Source organism: Simochromis diagramma, unplaced genomic scaffold (assembly GCF_900408965.1).
Source record: "Simochromis diagramma unplaced genomic scaffold, fSimDia1.1 OVJJ01000816.1, whole genome shotgun sequence".
In the NCBI taxonomy this organism is placed as follows: domain Eukaryota; kingdom Metazoa; phylum Chordata; class Actinopteri; order Cichliformes; family Cichlidae; genus Simochromis; species Simochromis diagramma.
The window spans coordinates 13,069,236-13,089,359 of NW_024386908.1; the positions used below are offsets into that span (position 1 = coordinate 13,069,236).

Consider the following 20,124-nt stretch of genomic DNA (forward strand, 5'->3'; position numbering starts at 1 on the left):
ATTAACTGAGTTAACATGTTGACATTTGCTGATTAGTATTAAATGGTGCACAGAACAAGGCGTTTCTGTCATAAAAATCAGTTATTTTAAATACAAATAACTGAAATTGAATAACTGAAAATAAATAAAATAAATAAATACATTTCATTAAAATATATATTTTCTTGATCAATCAATTAATTGTTTAATTAGTTATAGGCAAAACATGTCAGAGCAGAGATCTTTATATATTTACAAGGTTGAAACTGCATCTTTGCCAGAAATCACAGCTGTTTCATGGTAGATTTTTTCTCAAAGTGTATTGAGGTATTTTAGTCTGGACCAAAGTAACAGACTGATTGAATGGCGCATTGCTGTCCTTTGAGCTATGAACAGAAGCCTGAGTAGAAAAAAAATGGACAGATAAAAGAGGAACAAGAAGCTTCATGCCAAATACAGAAGAGCATGAAGTGAACTTCAGTGCAAGTTAAAGTCTTTGGCTTAAATGTTGAATCTTTTTCATCAGAGCTTTTTATTCTCTTTTCTTTCCTCTACTTTAGCCTTTCAGTCATTTCTTCTCCATTACTACCTATAGTATATAAAACGTACTACCTCCTTACTCTTTTCCTTGTCACCCTCTCTTTTTTCCGCCTTTGCTATTTTTAATCACTTTTTTTCCCTTCCCTCTTCCTCCGTCTATTCCTCTTCTCAGACACCTCACTTCAAGAGCAGTAGGTAAACGAATTGATCTTATATGGAGGCCAATCAAAGACAAGCATCCTTCTGGCAACTGAGATCATTTTGGCACTACATCACTTATGCCTAGAAAAAAAAACCCTTGATGCTATAAATGCGGTAGGCTAAGTGAATTAGTTGTGTAATGTGCTTGATGGATGTGGGAGCATGAGGTTTCTCTGTTTGGGGTAGGAGACATATGGCGAGTTGTCTGCAGAGGATAGGAATTAAAAGTTTGCATCTGTGGCAAATAGACATGAAGAGACAACATGTGCCTGGCTGGCTGACAACCCTGTCTCATTTCTTACTTTGGTGCTGCTGCGAAGCTTCTAGCAGTTAAAAGAGTGCGCTCAAGCAGGCTGGGATTCAGCTGATTCTACGGAGAGATTTCTCCTAATCACTGAAATGATCAACTGGTGCAGAAAAGCCCCCAAACTTTTTCGCAATTGCAAAACCCCCTCTCTGCTATATCTACATTTGTTAATGTTTTACAAGAACTCAAATGCACACGCAATTCCCACCACACCACTGCAAAAACACACAACAACTCAATTATTCTTATGTAATAAAAATTCACCCCATGGTTTTACTGCAGCTGTAAAATGCTAACAACTCCAATGAATTAAACTTTAGAGCGTTTATAAGAGTTCTACGTAGCAAGGTATTTCTGGGGAGCTTTAAATCTTTAAAACCACCATGTATCACATATAGTCTGTGTGTGTGTGCTGAGCACAGAGGCAATTAAACAGTGCTGAAAACATAAAGTCACCACATCTTTAGCAATCTTCTTAGGATGTAAGGCAAATGACATGATCTCTGAGTATGGCGCTCAGATTCAGAGCTGTCCCTCTGACGTACTCATTTCTAATCCCGTCCATCCCAGTCACTCCCATTGAAAATCTTAACAAGCTGCCTCCAGCTCAGCTTCCCGTCTTTACGTCAGTGCTACTGTTTCCAAACCATACATCATCTAACGCTCGTCTTTATCCACTACACCCTGCCTGCGCTCTCTTCCTCACCTCGGTTTGGCACTGCCCGTTCCTTCGGACGGTTGACCCCAAGTATTTAAACCCCTTCAACTTTCACTACCTGTGGTCCTTGCATCTTCACCTTTCCACCTGCCTTCCTCTTCTCCCCAGAGCATACCTCCCACTTCACCAGACTCTCTCCCACCTGGTCCCTACTCTCACTACAGATCACAATGTTGTTTCTGAGCATTATAGTCCATGCCTGACTTCACCTGTCAACCTATCCAATCAGTTCAATCGATTATCAATTTGTTCATTTTTCTACTTTTGTTTTTAAGAAATGTGTAAGCTGCTTATTATTACAGAGCAATGCCTTTAGTGAAATTCTTGTATAATCCCAGCACCAATGTTTAAAGCAACAGTTTGTCTCATAGTTGATACCGATAATTTTTCGTGCCATGATATTTTTTAACATGCAGCCAACACAAACAGATGATTGGCAAGCAGATATTTTTATTGGTAAAGTAATATCAGCTGACATCAATGGTCAGCTGATATATTAGAGCAGCGGTCCCCAATCACCGGGCCACGGACCGGTCTGTGAGTCGTTTGGTACGGGGCCGCGATTGTTGAGGCAGGTGTGAAATTTATGGTTTTATCGATTTTTATAGTTTTTTTAAAAATCGTTTTCATCGTTAACTTGGTTTCCCTGGGTCTTTTCCTGTGGGTTATGAATAAATCTTCTTTTTTTGGTACCATTACTGGTTTTATTTTATTGTATTTATCCGCGACACCTTAAAGGCCGGTCCATGAAAATATTGACGGACATACAGTGGGGCAAAAAAGTATTTAGTCAGCCACCGATTGTGCAAGTTCCCCCACTTAAAATGATGACAGAGGTCAGTAATTTGCACCAGAGGTACACTGCAACTGTGAGAGACAGAATGTGAAAAAAAAATCCATGAATTCACATGGTAGGATTTGTAAAGAATTTATTCGTAAATTAGGGTGGAAAATAAGTATTTGGTCACCTCAAACAAGGAAAATCTCTGGCTCTCACAGACCTGTAACGTCTTCTGTAAGAAGCTTTTCTGTCCCCCACTCGTTACCTGTATGAATGGCACCTGTTTGAACTCATCATCTGTATAAAAGACACCTGTCCACAGCCTCAAACAGTCAGACTCCAAACACCGCCATGGCCAAGACCAAAGAGCTTTCGAAGGACACCAGGAAAAGTATTGTAGACCTGCACCAGACTGGGAAGAGTGAATCTACAATAGGCAAGCAGCTTGGTGTGAAAAAATCAACTGTGGGAGCAATCATCAGAAAATGGAAGACATACAAGACCACTGATAATCTCCCTCGATCTGGGGCTCCACGCAAGATCTCATCCCGTGGGGTCAAAATGATCATGAGAACGGTGAGCAAAGATCCCAGAACCACACGGGGGGACCTGGTGAATGACCTGCAGAGAGCTGGGACCAAAGTAACAAAGGTCACCATCAGTAACACACTACAACGGCAGGGAATCAAATCCCGCAGTGCCAGACGTGTTCCGCTGCTGAAGCCAGTGCATGTCCAGGCCCGTCTGAAGTTTGCCAGAGAGCACATGGATGATACAGCAGAGGATTGGGAGAATGTCATGTGGTCAGATGAAACCAAAGCAGAACTTTTTGGTATAAACTCAACTCGTCGTGTTTGGAGGAAGAAGAATACTGAGTTGCATCCCAAGAACACCATACCTACTGTGAAGCATGGGGGTGGAAACATCATGCTATGGGGCTGTTTTTCTGCCAAGGGGACAGGACGACTGATCCGTGTTAAGGACAGAATGAATGGGGCCATGTATTGTGAGATTTTGAGCCAAAACCTCCTTCCATCAGTGAGAACTTTGAAGATGAAACGAGGCTGGGTCTTCCAACATGACAATGATCCAAAACACACCGCCCGGGCAACAAAGGAGTGGCTCCGTAAGAAGCATTTGAAAGTCCTGGAGTGGCCTAGCCAGTCTCCAGACCTCAACCCCATAGAAAATCTGTGGCGGGAGTTGAAAGTCCGTGTTGCTCGGCGACAGCCCCAAAACATCACTGCTCTCGATAAGATCTGCATGGAGGAATGGGCCAAAATACCAGCTACTGTGTGTGCAAACCTGGTAAAGACCTATAGTAAACGTTTGACCTCTGTTATTGCCAACAAAGGTTATGTTACAAAGTATTGAGTTGTATTTTTGTTATTGACCAAATACTTATTTTCCACCCTGATTTACGAATAAATTCTTTACAAATCCTACCATGTGAATTCATGGATTTTTTTTTCACATTCTGTCTCTCACAGTTGCAGTATACCTCTGGTGCAAATTACTGACCTCTGTCATCATTTTAAGTGGGGGAACTTGCACAATCGGTGGCTGACTAAATACTTTTTTGCCCCACTGTATACCGGTCTGTGGCACAAAAAAGGTTGAGGACTGCTGTATTAAAGGATTTATAATTATTGTGACGTGAGTTTGTACAGATATCCATTCTTTCCACAGCTACACACAACAAATGGCTGAAGGTAAAAGAAAATATTCCAATAACTACGGGAATGCAAAACAACGTTCAAATTCCAATTTTAAAAGTTTTTTTGTTTACATGTATCATCAAAACAGGCTTGATATAAGTTTTTTTTTAACATAATACTTTAAAAATGGCAAAAACAAAAGTGAAGGAAAGGAAAGTTCTAGAAAATTATATTTTGCTCATTTTTCAGAGACCTTACTTTAAAAGAAGAACGTTTTTTTAGCTAAAGTTTTTTTTGTCACTTTAAACCCCGCTGAGGTCTTTAAAAATCACTTATAAACATCATCAATTTCAAGAATATCTGAGAAAAGTCTGAATGCATATATCATTCAAACACTTACTCTATGAAGTAGACTTCTCCTTTCTCAGTGTATGCCATCTCCCAGTTGTCTGGCAGCGGCCCTAGCTCATCGTTCTCATCTGGTTTGGGCACTGCCATCTTCGGGATCTGACCGTCATCTTTGGGTACCTCGCTCGGGGCCTCTGCTGGGTTGATCTGCGGGCCGACGTCCCCTGAAGCATCTGTGCTCTTGTCCTCATGTTCACTTGATTCTGAGGTGACAACAGGACAAGATGAGTCAGGCATGACATTATCATCGGAGAGGAGAGGAACGGGGGAGGGTGAGGAGAGTGAAAGACAAGGGAGCTGAAGTGTGGAAAATGTGAAGGGACTGATTGAGAGTAGGGGCTAGGGTGGAGGCAGAAAAAAGAGGAAAGTGATTAGAAAAAGGTGAGAGGAAGTGGTGACATTGGGGAAAGACAGGAGGGAACAGAGGGAGTGATTGAGGTTAACAAGACAGAAAGATGAATAAATCAGAGGAGACAATAGAGATTGAGAAAGTAGCAGGCGGTGATGCCCTACTTTGAGTTGTGGCAGTGTGTGAAAGTGTTAGCGAGAGAAAAATGGGAAGACAGAGAAAGAGATGGCAAGTGTGAGCTCATCCCAGAGGAGGTTTGGTGGAGGGAAGTGAAGAGGGGACAAATGAAAGTAGCGGATTGAGAGATAATCTATGGGAGGGAAAGCGCGAGGTAGTGATCTGCTTAGATCACAGAGCCTGCTGTGCTCTATTGATTCCCCTTCTGCTCTCCTGGTCAGCCCACACTCGGTCCCTTTCAGAGACAAAACTCCTCCTGAGCCGAGAGAAGCTGCCCACTTTAACAAACAACATGCCTCAGCATGACGTTTTTGAGCATCTCACTATTGCTGAAGATATTTCCACTCTTGATTTATAAAAACTTTTCAAAACTTCATGTACAAATTTGAACCGATGGCATTCTGGTCATAAAAGTGGTGCTCTGTAAAAACATAAATCATGTCAGCTTCATTAAAAGCTGACTACCATACAGTAGGTCTTGTGTCAAAGTCTTAGCTTTTACATGCTGGGTTTTAATGAGATCACAATGTCAGAGATTTATATTATTTTATCATCCACAGCAATGATGTCCGGCAGGCTCCAGACAAAATGAAAGTAAAGTCAAAGTGTAAAATAACATGCAAAAAAACACACAAAAATCTACTTTTTAAACTTTTTTTGCTTCTGATTTCCTTTAATCAATTCAGGTATTTTATGTCTCTGATCCAGTAAAACAAATATGATATTTAAAGGAAAATCATCACTTCACCCTTAGAACATTTAATCTGAGTATTTTTTCTGTTTGTTTTTCTTCCGCAAATCATGAATCTTACCTTGTTTGACCTCGTTGCCAAAAGGAAACCAATATTGCATCCTTTAACCAAACTTCCCTTCTCAAAATATCACCTTAACAGCTCCATAGTATATAGCCGTAATTACATCCAAAAATACAGCTGCAGCACAATATAAAAGTAAGTGCAGGGATCAGCTGAAATCAGCACCCAGACTCCTTCAGCTTCTGTGCTGCTCTGACTGATGCTGTGCAGTGAAAGTCTTTTCCTGAGGCCATGAAACCATCTTAGAAAGTCACAGGACCGAAGCGTGGCTCTGGATTTGGAATCACAAAATTCGAACTCATAATGGTGTTTTTATGATCGCCTATTCATGTGATCACGGGTTTCAGTGCGTGACGGAGCAACTCCATGTATCTGTGTTTGTGTGTTTACTTGTTATAACAAGTGCACACACTAGAAGGTATACTTGGATACGTCTTTTTAGTCTAGTCTTTCAGTGCAGAGAATGGCACCTTTCTCTATCAGTTTATGGATAACGACAAGCTCTAGAGGTTTGGCCTTGTTACACAGAATGTTAAACCCCTTTTCTGCCAATTTTCTGTATTTACAAAGAGGATAACAGCACTTTCTACAGGGCTGATTCACAAATGAGAGAAAGCACTTAATAAAATGCCCTTGTTGATTTTTAAACAGCCTACAGGCTTTTGTTGAATTGGGGAGCAAAATATGTGTTTGCCCCTTGGCTATCTGTTCTGAGACACTGTTTAAAAATGGTACCTAATGAATGATATCAAATTCTAGAGAGCAGCAGCACTAATGCTTTAATCATAAACTGTTTGTGCCGCAGAGGTAATCACTGCGAGAGCGAATTGCCGTTCACTGTTTATATATCACGTCATTAAACTACATATAAAGATATTTGTGTAACCAATTAAAAGTGATAATCTGCCGTAAAATCATTTTCAAAGAAATGCATGTAAAAACAATCTGTTCCTGCATCTGTTGCTAGGCAACCGCCCTTAAAGAGACTGTCGCTGTAACATGCAGATCAGACTGAGCCCAAGCGTGACCTCAGACCCTGCTGTCATGATGAAGCCTTCGGCAGAAGTGACCTTTGCCTCTGTGCGTCTGTGGAGGTTGCTGTCGGGACTGACCTGGGGTGACAGCAACACCGTTGCCATTGACAATGGGTCTCTCCTCCTCCTCCTCCTCGGGGGGCTCGATGCTGGCTTTTTCCATGTTGCTGACTGACTTGTTGCGTTTCCTCTTGCCCTCTGAGCTGGGTCTGGCGCCCGGGAGCAGCTGGTCCGTTACATTTAGCAGTAGAGCGCTGGGCTCAGCCGGAGGCTTTGGGGTGCCGTAAAAGTTATCTGGAAAACAAAGTTTAGAGTTTTAAATCAAAGCTTTGCTATGGGCCACTCTTTCAGACTTTCTACAAATGCTATAGACATACAGTAGAGTGCAAAGGAACTTTAGATTCTCATACATCACATAATATCCCCAAGTTGTCAAATTCCCTGTGAAAATGAGAGCAGGATGAAGGGATCTAAAAGATGGATATCACTGACAAGCTCTGGACATCTTAAAATGCAAATTTTAGATCAAAGCAACATTTGGCTAAAGCACAGCCTCACTCTGATGGTATATGTCCACAGCTTCTGTGATTTCCACACTTCCCAATCACTGACTACGACAGCAGCTGGGAAATGCGTTCTGTTGCCAAAGTGTTGCAGTTTCACTGAATGGATTTGATTTGGCTTCTCCCCATTTGAATCAAGTTTACATTTAGCCTATTTTATGCAAATCAGAGCTCCCCAAACCTTTTAAACTAACCACACACACACACTCTAAAATATAGACCCATTGAACAGTTTCAGGGTTCATTGCTTACCTTAGTGTTTAAAGGAACACGTTTAGTTAAAGGTTTGCTAATATATAAGAAAGCATTTAGAAGAGCTGTTATTTTGGCCCATTTTATCCTCTCCCTCTCTACTGGGAGGAACCTCAGTTCTTCAGAAGGAAACATGTTAGACCCCCCCCCCTTTTTTTTAAGTGTCTTAAAAGTAAATATATCTGCTTCTGTTAATCCCAGGAGATGACATGAGATTAAAAAAATAAAATCTGCATTTCCATAAAATTTTAATAAAGGAAAAGCAGCACTGAAAAATAATTCCTGTGTACATAATGTAGATGCAAAGAGGCAGCAGAACGGGCACGGAATAAAGAAAGTAAGGATGAGAGAAGTGAGAGCGGGTTAGGATGTTAGCCTTGTAATGTCAGATGAGTTCTGCACTTGAGATGTTGTTCCAGCTAATTCACCATCATCTGCACAAAGACGTGCACACTTGCAAAGTAATCTTGACCTGCACACATCTAATTGCGAGCTAATCGCAACCATTTAAAGAACAGCATATTTATTATTGCGAAGTTCTTCCATTACCTCCTCTGCATATAAATCACTTACTAGCCCAGTGCCTGGATTTCCGTGGAATATAACTATGGGTTTCTGCATGACTTGGACTGAATAATAACCATCTCTCTCGCTCTCTTAGTTTCGGTCTCTGCTCAGAACCAACTCCCTACCTCTGGGAACTGCAGCTTTTCATTTGGCTGTGATGCAACAGCTCCTTCCACAGTCGTCTAAGTTGATTTTACATTTTACTGTCATTCAGTTTAAGTACTGGCAGCAGTCCAGTACTGTTGACAGTCTCCATCAGTCAATGTGAAAACCTCATAACCTCATGTTTATGGATTTATATATTTTTTATTTTAATGAGTGCTGTTGAGATTTGATGTGATAAATCATTTTCTTCCAAAAAGCTGGAAAATACTATAAAATGCTCACACAAAGGGTAACTGGAAGAGCCAATACCTCAAAACCTAAGGGAAAAAAAAGTGTGCTGGCATTTTTAGATGTGAAGTGACCAATAAAACCACAAAGTTACAGTCTTTCCTTAAGCCATTGCAAGTCTCAAGCTTCTAAAAGCATTTTCACGCAGAGTGAAAAAACTGCAAGTTTTATGTGACTGACCGGACTTTTTCTTTTCGAGTTTTTCGCACAACAAACAGATGAGAGAGAGTGAGACATTGGATTATATTCATCCAAAGTCTGAGAGATTCTTCTGTCACTTAAAAGATCAGACACTACTTTCCTTGGAGGCTTCCTTTTAAATCGGTGACCTCATCCACTCAAGTGTGCCTGCTAGAGCACATGAAGGCTCTGCTTATGCGCAATTAACTAGGCTCAAGCATCTGAGACAAATTTTTACACATATATCAAGGGAAACATGAAGAAGCACCTATTGAAACATCATGTTCACATTGTGAAAAACCTAAAGGCTGCAATAAGAAATAGAAGCGAGCAGCTCTAAAGAGATTACGGAGACTGGTGGGATTAGAACCTCTGAACCAAAGACACGATTCCCGGACCCTTAATGAGCTGAAGCTGAGGAAAAAGTATACGCCGCGTGTGAACTTAAATAACTCGAAGCATCACAGAAACCTGGACTTTGAAGTTTGAGTAAGTGGTGGAAATGCTGTCACATCTAAAAGCCACGGTGATTTAAGTCTACAGTGTTACTGAAAGTAACTTCTTTTCTTAAAAAAACAGAAGGAAATCACCTCAATTAACAAAAAAGATCAAAAATGAAACAAAAGGAAGGAGGAGCTGAGATTTCTTTGTCACAACACAATCATGAAATAAAAGCAGAGATGGTATAAATAGATGGACGCAGCGATCGGAGTGGGTAGTGTCCAGTTATGAAGCTTCACACTGAAGGTTTTCCCTTATGTAAACCTGTCATGCAAGGGGTGGATCTGACACAGAACCAGGGTACTGTACGCTCATTGGCAATAATCCTCCTTTCTGACTCTAATAATAACCATAATTTACAAAATGAACTTCATATTTTATTGAATATGAGTTGGAACTAGAGATTTAGCCAACAAAGTCCTCAGAACACAAAGCACAGCAATGCAGCTGAGAGTAATTTTCCTATAGACTTCTATACAACTGGACAGCTTTGTGCAACCAGGGGAGCCAGCCCCCTGGTGGTCATTAAAAAATAATGCAGCCTTTAGGTACTGAAGGCCATGTCTATCTTGTATCCATACTGTTACGGATTTTTTTCTTAGCAAAAAAAAGAGAAAAGAAAAAACGACAGATACGAGTTTATTCGGAGACCTCATCTCCACCACAGCATCTCTGTTCCTTCAGCAGACTACACCAAACTCTCTACAACTGACAGAAAGAAAGTAGAGCCTAATCATCAGCCTTGATATACAAGAAGCATTTTCAAGTTCCACCTGTTGTCGATGTGCACACACATGTGCAATAAAAGACGTGGGCTATATAGTCCATGTGAAGTCGATCACCATCGCTCTGGTCTCAGATGGTTCATATCCAGATAAGTGAGGATCTCTCCTGCACCGCTGAACAAAATCACCCGCTAGTACTCCTCCCGCCCATCAATCATTTACAAATAACATTTTGCTATTTCATTGCCTTTTAGTTATTGTCATTGATTTGGTAAAACTTGTTCAGGCGCACTCCAATGCATTTGTTTTTGCAATTTTTAAAGCTTAAGCTACACTTTTCATGTACCCACCGGATTCTGCAGAGGTAACGCCCCTCCCCGGGGTATCCTCGATGGGGAAGAGTGGTAAATGTAAACATCTCTTTCCATAACAGCCAACCCTAAAGCTATTTCAAATTACAGTCACGTGCTATTCTAATTTTGTCCATTTCATATCGCTCTGTGCAACAATATATGTAGAAATGTTGCAGCTGGTTTTGGTTGGAACTCACTACCTAGTAGTTAATGTTGGCTCTAACTGGCATTCACATGGTGTAACACATGGCTTTATCTATCTGACGAGCTTCATCATTACAGCAAATATAACCTAAGGTGTACGGTTATTGTAATATTTAGAGCTCACAATCAAAACATGAAAAAACAAAAAGATTATTTTATTACGCTGGAATAATGAAAATGAATGGCAATGGCATATTTTTACGCTATCATTAAATTACCACCCAGACTCCTGTTTTATAAGTCGAAGAACACCAGGGATGTAATTAAAATAACAACTGTGAAAAAGTAAGTGGAAATTAACTGAGGAAGAAAAACTGGAGTTTCTTTCACTTTGTGACTCAGCTGATTAAAGATATTTGCTAAAAAATAGAGCAAAACAGTAAGATGTTTGGACTTTGGATGTTTGGATGTTTGCTTTTCTCCGGGAAACGTTTTCTAGGAATTGAACCTGAGAAATTCCTATTTTTTTTCCTACTAACAAGTCAAACCTCTCTCCTTTTTTACCAGGCAGCTCTTTCCTTTAAAATTCATGCCTTCCTCCTTTCTTCCACATCTAATTGGCCATTAAATTATTAAAATGTATAAAAGGCTGTATGATGGCCGAGCGACCGCGCAAGAAGGAACTCTGTCTCCCTCTCCCCATGGAAGGCAGCTCCCATCGCCAAAAGGATCTAACATTGCTTCTGGCAACCGACCATTAAATTGGCCATCTGCAATTTCCTTTTTTTTTTTTTTTTTGCTCCATCCTGCAGGGGTGGCAGGCTGACAGAGACTGGAGTCAGGTGGGAGAGAAGAAAGTCGGCTGCTATGTGTTATCTATATAATGGTAGGGGTCTCCTGAGAGTTGGAGGTGGACAGGCAAACTAGGCGCTGGACTTTTTGAGTGGTTTAAAATCTAAGCCTCAGGCCTGTCTGACCACAGGAAAGAGATGGAAGAGAGTATCTGTTTGTCTGGATTAGGAGCCAGAAGAGCCACTGCAGCTCAGGCTCAAGTGAGCCAAGAGAAAGCCAGCATGAAAGTACTGTATGTGTGTGTGTGTGTTTCATTGAGAATTTACTTTAGATTGGTTTTAGTGTCCTTCATGTCAGATTTCACTCTCATCTCCATAGAGCCAAAAGATGGATAAATGGAAGCAGACTTGTAAGTGTGGGGGAAGTGAGGACGTGAGGTGATGAGCCCCATTCATTCAAGCTGCTGAAAACTACCCATAGTGCCACACTGAAGCATACATTCCTTAAAAAAATATAGAAATATCACAAAGAAGAATGGCTGCAATCATACGCGTTATTAAGCGTGTCTTAAATAAATCCTTACCTTCATATGTTCCACTCTCTAGCAGGGCTCCACTTTTCTCCAGTTCCATAAACCGGTCAATGGTCACGAAATTATAATCCACCCCCGGGACCTCTCCTTCCTTGGGCTGCCTGGTTGTGCCTGCAGAAGATAAGCAAGAAGAGCTATAATGTGAATAACTACTGAATGAGAGGGGGGCTTTGATTAAGGGTGAGTCTTTTTCAGTGTTTTCGAGACGATCAGAACAAGCCAGAGCTTACACAAGCTGACCCCGGCCCAGCTCTATTCATTAAATTCCCTATCTTTACATTCCTTTTTTTGTCCCATCCTTTGTACAGCTGAGACTGAATATTTAACAGAGAGGAGAAGTGGCAAGGTATGATTTCAGGAGCTAAGTGATGCAATTTGGACACCAAGAGGAGAAATCAAATCAATTTGCATGGAGTTGACAGCATGTCGAGGACTCCCTGACAGGAGCAGCGGTCCTGCCAGCTGACAGGAACACGGGTGCGGTGAAAATATTTTACCCTGTGGTAGCAGCATTTTAAGTCAAGTCACGACCATCATTTCTCCTCCAGTTACTAAAACAAAGTGTGTCAAAGTGTTTACAATGTTAAAATGAGGTACAAATGACTTCCTAAATACGTTCTCATAGCTGTGTGCTAATTAGACTAGTTAAAACTGATCCCAGCTGTGATAACACGCAGCACTCTACCCCTGAGGTGCTGAATGGGTTTTCACATCTGAGGGAGCGTTACTCACACTAAAGCAGAGCCTGTAAACCACACTTGTTAAAGCCTGACTATAAAGTATCCAACTGTGTGTTTTAAAGTTAACGGCGGAGCGTTGTGCCACCGATCGCCCCTTGTACGCAGCATGGGGTGATTTGACTTTATGTGAGGCCAGATGACATCGCTCCTGCATTACAAGTTTCAAACAATGCCTGTAAAAGTTTGTGTGTTGTGTAGATGTGGGCCAAGAAAAGCCAAAAGTACGCAGGTTTCAGTTTCCATAAACACAGATTACTGCACTTTTAACTGTATAAACAGAGCTACATCAGTTAAAGAGCTGATCTTAAAACTACCAAGTGGGAAAAATGGGTATGCTTAAGAGCCCAAGAGGATGAAATTGTTAGTTTTTCTTGGTTCACTTCATGAATAAGAAGAAAGGGGATAGAATCAGCAAGCCTACTTCATCTTACTGCCCCTAAAGGGTTTACATTAAAGGCTGAAAAACTCCTTGAGGTTCTCGAGGCTGCAAGTCGGCCAACATCAAGATCGGGCAGTTTAGAGACATTTGCATGGTTTGTGTTTTATACTTGAACTTTTCAGCAACAACAATCAGAAAATCTTGCCCTCTTTGGCAACGCGCGTGGAGGTGAGAGAGCAAGAAGAGGGTTTGATCTTCTCTCAAGCCGTCTGATCACTTCAATCACTTCTCATATGTACAAACAAGAGTGAGGCTGAATGCTTTGAAGGAGAGAGTATCCAAAAAAGTGCATACGCTATTCGCATTTGAAATGCAGCCACTTGGATCAGGTATAAACAACTTTGCCATCAGACGTGACTGAGCCTCACATGGGGTGTATGAACTCACTGAGGTCTGCTTCTTTCATGTGTCAGCGTTTAGACAGTGTGATCAACATCATCAGCCCGAGCTTAAACTTCTTAAGATTTTAAAGTTTGGAACTGAAAAAATCTGAATCCAATTAAGATTTTTTAAACCCCCTAATCTTCAGGGCACCCAAGGGTTAAAAGGGGTCACCGCTATAAATAGTGAAGTTTGGACAAAAGCAAACAGGTAAACAAAAAGCTCATGTTCAGAGTGTTTGAAACACTTTTTTCTGCTCTTGGTTCTTAATAAATTCAGAGAATCAATATCCCTAATATGGTCCTGTCAAAGGAAAGGCTTTGTTGTGCACTGGTCCTATGCAGAGCCTACCCACAGCTTTGCAGACCATTATCCACATGTAGCCATTTACTGTCATCACTGTCAAAATATATGAAACCACCGATCTGCTGCTGGTCCTTCAGCTTCTACCTGAGACTGAAGTTACAGTATTTTTTCGTCACAGTTTTCATCGACGACTGTTTTTTTTCCAGGCGATAACTAAATAAAAATTTATGCATGAGGACAAAAAGTATGATGAAATGTATTGACACTTCCGTCAACAAATAAAACGTTAAAGAAAATGTTCTGGAGAGATGAGAGAAAGGCGGAACGAGTTTGGAAGTGATCCAATGAGAAGTAATCTTCTGGTGCTGTAAGGTTAGACGGGCACATTTTCTCTGCCACCAGGAAGCAGTACAGTACAACAACTAGCTCCTATGCTTCCTGATGCTCATGAAAACGTGACAAAATGTCAGCGCTTGGGAGGAAGAGAAGATTTGACATATAGACACATTTTGTCTTTGTTGTCAAGGAAACTGAGATGCTTTGTTAAATGTATGGAGCAACTTGCTGGTAAAAAATGACAAAGCAACTTTAGATTTAGTCTATCATAATCTTATGATATTTAGTTGACTCAAACTAGACTAAAATAACTTAGGTGCCTAAATTAGGACTAAAACTAAATCAAAATTTGTTGTCAAAGTCAACACTTCTGTCTACTGTCTGTGTCAGTCACTCTGTTTCTCTGTTCAAGCCCACATTACAACTAGTCAGCGTTCAACCTACGTATAGCATCATCCCTGGTAGGCTACACGCTGTCGGGTTTTGGAGGACTGCACACAACCACATCTTCGTAGTTTGCTTACCTACAAGCATCACTTTGTGTAGCCAAAGGGACATGAATGCACCACGGTGAATCAGGCACACAGATCTGGCTTTGGATAAGTGCACAGATGCCCCATCCAACGAGTGTTAAATGCTGCATTTAGGGTGTAAGTTTAGCTCACTCTGTTGAGCAGCCTCATGTTGTTATTGTAGGCAAAGGCACGGGTTCAAATTTATGGTGTGTGTTAGCCCTGCTCTTTTGCCCAGCTTTTTTATCTTACCTTATCACATTAAGGCCCAAAAATATATTAAAAGAAAGATGGAATTTAAAATCTTCCTTAAATCTAGATAACTGCAAACCCTTCTGAAACCTAACGTGCACCTCCCTAGCCTACATCGTCTGTGAGTGTCCTGTTTCATAGCTTCGTTTCCTCCGATTGATTTCTGGCTGTTTGTTCTGCCACTGCTTTTTCAATTGGCTCAAAATGAAATGAACTCTCAAAAAGAAAATGTTAGTGTTTTGACAGTGAAACAGTGGAGCAAAGTAGGTACACCACACACAAGTATAAATGCTCTTCATAGAGTCAATGATGAAGTTTGAATAAGCTTAATCTTTTGTTGATGCGTTATAGCCAGTAAGATGCAAGCTAGCTTAACAGGGGAAGAAAAGGAGCTAAAATGTTTTAATGCTGATAAACTGAAGGGGAGCTGCAAGGTCTAGTATGAGATAAATCTGAACCATTTTGAACTGTGGATCATGCAGAGCTATGGTAATAGAGTCCAAAAATAAAATATGCAATTGAAAATATATACGCTTGAATCATTTTTTGTGTGTGTTTCTTGTCATTCCCAGTCTCTATGTTGTCAGATTATCTGTCTTTTCAATATTTTGCTCTGAAATAAAGGCAAAAACTATCCCAGAATTTTTTACTTAATTTAAATTTTTTTTGCTGTGAACAACAAAACATCTTCTTTACTTCAAACCAGCTGCATGCCGTTAACCTTCGTGTCAAACCTTTTCATTTCTTCTTGTTAACAGGTTGATTATTGGTGCTTAAATGGAGAGAACAAACCCCGAAAAGAATCAATGATCAGCTGGTGTCCTGGGGACTGCAGCGCCCGACTTTGTTCGCATAAGATTCACTCAGAGGAACCCTTTCATTTCTCGAGCACATGACACTGACATGACTATTTCATGAACTAAAGTGGCACCCTGTATGCACTTTTTCAGATGCTCAAATAGAAATTTACTGTCAAAACTAAAACATCAAGCTGGAACCTGCTGAGAGAGTAAGTCATGTGAGCTGATAAGAACAAATGAGCAGCAGGGAACACCGTGGTCTACGCAAAAAAGTATTTTTGTGTTTCTGTTTGTGCTGCACCTCCAGAGGAGAAGAGCTTCTTGATTGTGTCTGTCTGCATGGGGGCTTGTGTACTCGTCAGATTAGCCTCCCTCCCAGGCAGAGCTCCTGACTGAGCAGCAGACACACATACACACAAATTTCAAAGAGGACCTTTGATGTTGGGGGGCTATATTTAGCCGAATCTTCTGGTAGGACTTCTCTAGGGTGACAATTTCTAAAAGGAAGCACCCACAATGCCTCTCGATTTTCAGTCCTTTGTATGTGGGTCATGATCCTTTAATGCTGATCTGTGAAAATAGAAACACCCCGCTCAAGTGCGCAGTATTTCTTTAGGAAGGTAAGTCATGATTATGTATAAAAGCCTCGGACACTTATCAAGATTTACTACTTTGTTCATAATTTAGTTAGTTTACCAGAGTCTGGGGTTAAAAAACATCCCCTTAGGTGTGTTTCAGGAGTGTGTGAAGCTCTCCTTAAAAATAGGCATGCATACAAAACTTGAGCACAAACATGTTTCACTGATGTTTGAAGTGGGAAAAACTGAATACTACCCTAGCAGCAAAAAAAATATTCTACCAGTTTAGAAAAAGAAAGAAAGTAAGACTTCCCTCTTAGCATTTGATTAGCATTTCAAAAATGAACAGGAGGTGCAATTTGACCAAAAGAATTGTAGCAGTTTCAGTTTTTGTGTGTGTGTGTGTATTTTTAAATCACAGTCATCCTCTTTTGCTACGGTCTTCTTTATTTTGGAATAAAAACTGAAGATAGAGAGAAAGAGAAATAGACCTTAGCAGATAACGAGAAGTGATTTTCACACCTTCCAACTTACACTTTGGACTCTGATTGGTTTTCCCACTTGGTCCAGGTGTGATTTAGGGCAGGTGCGAAAGCAGTAAATTCACGTGGGTGCAGACAAAAACAACTGCACCGAGACTCTTGAGTTGAAATGTCTAGAACTCAAGTGCTGTGTTTATCCTCCCTTCAGATGGTCTGCTAGGGCTTTACTGCAGACACCTTCAGTTTTGGGTTGCTTTTGCTGAATGTTTTGGGTCATTATCCGTTTGCACAGTGATGCACCAACTGACCACTTATGCAGCATTTGGCTGTGTCTGAGCACAGAGTATAGCCTTGAATACTTCAGGATTCATTCAGCTACTTCTATCAGCAGTCGCACCATTAATAAGCACTTGTGACCCAGTTCCATTGGCAGCCATACATAACATTTCCTCCACCGTGTTTCACAGATGATGTGTGTGTGCTTCAGTTCGTGAGCTGTTTCTCTCCTTCTCCAGTTGATCTTGGATTCATCTGTCAAAATAAAATCCTGGTAAAGATCTTTCAGATGTTTCTTGGTAAAGTCTAATCTGACCTTCCTGTTCTTGAGTGTAACCTGTGGTTTACACCTCGTTGTAAACCTTCTGTATTTCCATTGATGAAGGCATCTCTTTAGACTTTGACAATGATACGCCCACCTGCTCAACAGTGTTCCTGGTCTTTAAGGCCTTTTAGTGTTGCTGAGTTGACCAGCACATTCCTTCTTTTTGAGAATAATGTATCAGATTGTTGATTTTGCCCCTCCTAAAGTTTTTTGGTTTCTCTCTACAGCCACACGTCTTTGGACCTCACACTGAGAGTTTCCCTGAGCATCTACATTTCAGTTCAACTTCAGATCTTCTCTCTGATTACTTGCTCATAAAATAAAAAAGCAGCAGACCTCACCCAGACAGGAAACTCCTTGTCGGTCAATTGTCCAGTTACTTCTGAGCCTCTAAAAAAAGAGGGCACTAGTGTAGTTCAATGTCTGCAATCAATCACTAATAGTTGTTAATTCAACCTACAAGCTATTATTTTTCTGAAAGCAATTGTGCAAGCCTGACAAGCTTCAAACTGAAACTAAATCATCCGGCCTGACAATGCATGACACAGTTTGGTGGTACTGTGAAAAAATAAAATACATCTCTAAAGAACATTTAGTTTCTACACATGAGGCATCTACAGCAGACGTGTTGCGCTCTTAAACAGACGTATAAATCCACCTTTACATCTTTAGAGTCTAGGACAGTCTTCAAAGGCAGGGGAAGAGATAGACAATGCCATTGAGTACTTTAGCAAATAGCAGCTCATTTCCTTGTTGTTAGCATTTGAAAATAAATTATTGTCTTCTCCCAGGAGATGCAAAACAAGAAACATAGAATGGCAGAAAGTTAACAATGAGAACATCGCACTGAGCTATTTGTATGCTGAGTGAGAAGTGAGTACAGGTGTAAAAACAGAGGAACGGATGAGAGAGCAGCTTAAGTTGTAGCGTGGGCTGCGGCCCTCGTAGCCTACAGCCATCCTGCTGCTCTCAAGTAAGTTCTCGAGCCAGATACAACTCCACAGTCACGGGCCACGAGTCTAGCCCTCACTTGTGCAGCCAAGCACCATTATCGGATGCCCCTGTCAAAGCTAACACCTGTAGTGGTTTCACACTGGGACTAGTGCTCCTACAGAATACATTAACATAGCCCTGAGCCCATCTGTATGTTAATCAAATACACCAGATGAAATGCATGACCTCTGTGTTCTGCCTCACAGTTGCACATTGAGAATAAAATCACTGTAACCTGCGCACAATTTGAACTTAACTGTAGGCAATACAAAAAAGTGCAACAGGGACCCAGACAGTCTCTGGAAAGCAGAAACATTGGCCTCTATTTTGAAACAACAGATTCATATCCAGAGAATGTCCTGAAGCATGACAGAGAGATGTTGTACTGTGTATTTATGATAGGGAATCAAAGCGTGTGCATGGGCCCTGAGGAAAAGATTATACCATAAGAATTCAAACAAATCATTTCCATACAGTTACACAGTGCGGTCTAAAAGCAAAGAAAAATATGGAAAGTAAAGCAAATGTTTATCTTTGATGTTTTTGCTTTAAACTGAGCATAATGTCCTCTTACAGAATATTGGGGTAAAAAAAAAATTAAGGCTCATTTTTGCAATTTCAAGGTGATGTACTTTTTCAAAATCTGCCCAAGGGCGTTAATAGGATCAGCTTAATCTTTGGTCAGTAAACCTAAAGAGTTTGATGCTAAAGTGGGGATTTAAAATTTCTGTCATTGGCTGACACATTGTCCAGTTTGTCATAAACGTTATTTATGATTCATCATGTTTGATAAAGGTCCGCCCCGAACCTTTCTGTATGCCAATTTTCAATAACAGTCACAGCACCACCTAGTGACAACAGGAAATGACCAGAGCCATCTGCTCAGCCTCTTTAGGTTATTTTATTTTGAAAACTGTGACTTTTCATCAAATGTTGCGACCCTGGCAGCATGGCCCATTTTGATTTTTTGCCATGAAGCACAAAATTGCTGTAACTCAAAAATGTATTGTCCAACCTGCTCCAAACTGGCCCCAATCTGAATACAGATGACCATTAGAGCGTCACCTAGAAATGCCAGATTTATATTTAAACTGCTTCTCCTCCTCAAAAGTGGTGATCCAAAATCTTATAAAATCATGAACCTCGGCAAACTCATCAGGCATAAAGAACTGTTCGGATTTTATGGGTTGTGCATATGTGTGTGGTAAAATGTGTGCATAACGCCCATAATGATCTGCTAGATTATGATCTTTTAATTAATTTATTTAGAGATCAAAAATTTGCTTTTTTACAGATATTTTGTTATGTGTCAGTTTGCCATGCCCGACAAAACTAACGTTTTCTTACATTTATATATTTTTCAATTGCTATTGTGGACGTGCAGGTCCTTTACAATTGCACTGGAGACCAGTACATTCAATTAAATCTATCATCTTTTCAAGTAGATCCTGATTCATAGCCACTGTGGATTTACGGTGGAACAAGCAAAGTGATAACAGTTCACAAAGTTCCTCCATTTGTCATTAAGTGGCCAAGCCCTTTGGGGTGCAGGCTCTGGTCATTTAAAACAACCCTGGATAGTGGCGTTAATATCTATAGCACTAATTGGCTATTCGTTAGTTCTCCTGCGGTGCTCACTGGACCGTTCTTCAATTAAAAAACATCTGTTTCCTTC

General features: G+C 40.7%; 1 protein-coding gene across 8 annotated transcripts in view; it reads right to left on the bottom strand.

Annotated features, from left to right (window-relative positions):
• magi2a (membrane associated guanylate kinase, WW and PDZ domain containing 2a) overlaps positions 1-20,124 on the bottom strand; it is a 253,880-nt gene that overhangs the window by 77,912 nt on the left and 155,844 nt on the right. For all 8 annotated transcript variants that reach the window (XM_040035519.1, XM_040035518.1, XM_040035516.1 and 5 more), the window contains exons 3-5: positions 12,021-12,140; positions 7,046-7,261; positions 4,585-4,795 (exon numbers count right to left, since the gene is read on the bottom strand). In XM_040035519.1, coding sequence (XP_039891453.1) covers positions 4,585-4,795; positions 7,046-7,261; positions 12,021-12,140 — 547 coding nt within the window. The remainder of the gene's footprint in view (positions 1-4,584; positions 4,796-7,045; positions 7,262-12,020; positions 12,141-20,124) is intronic.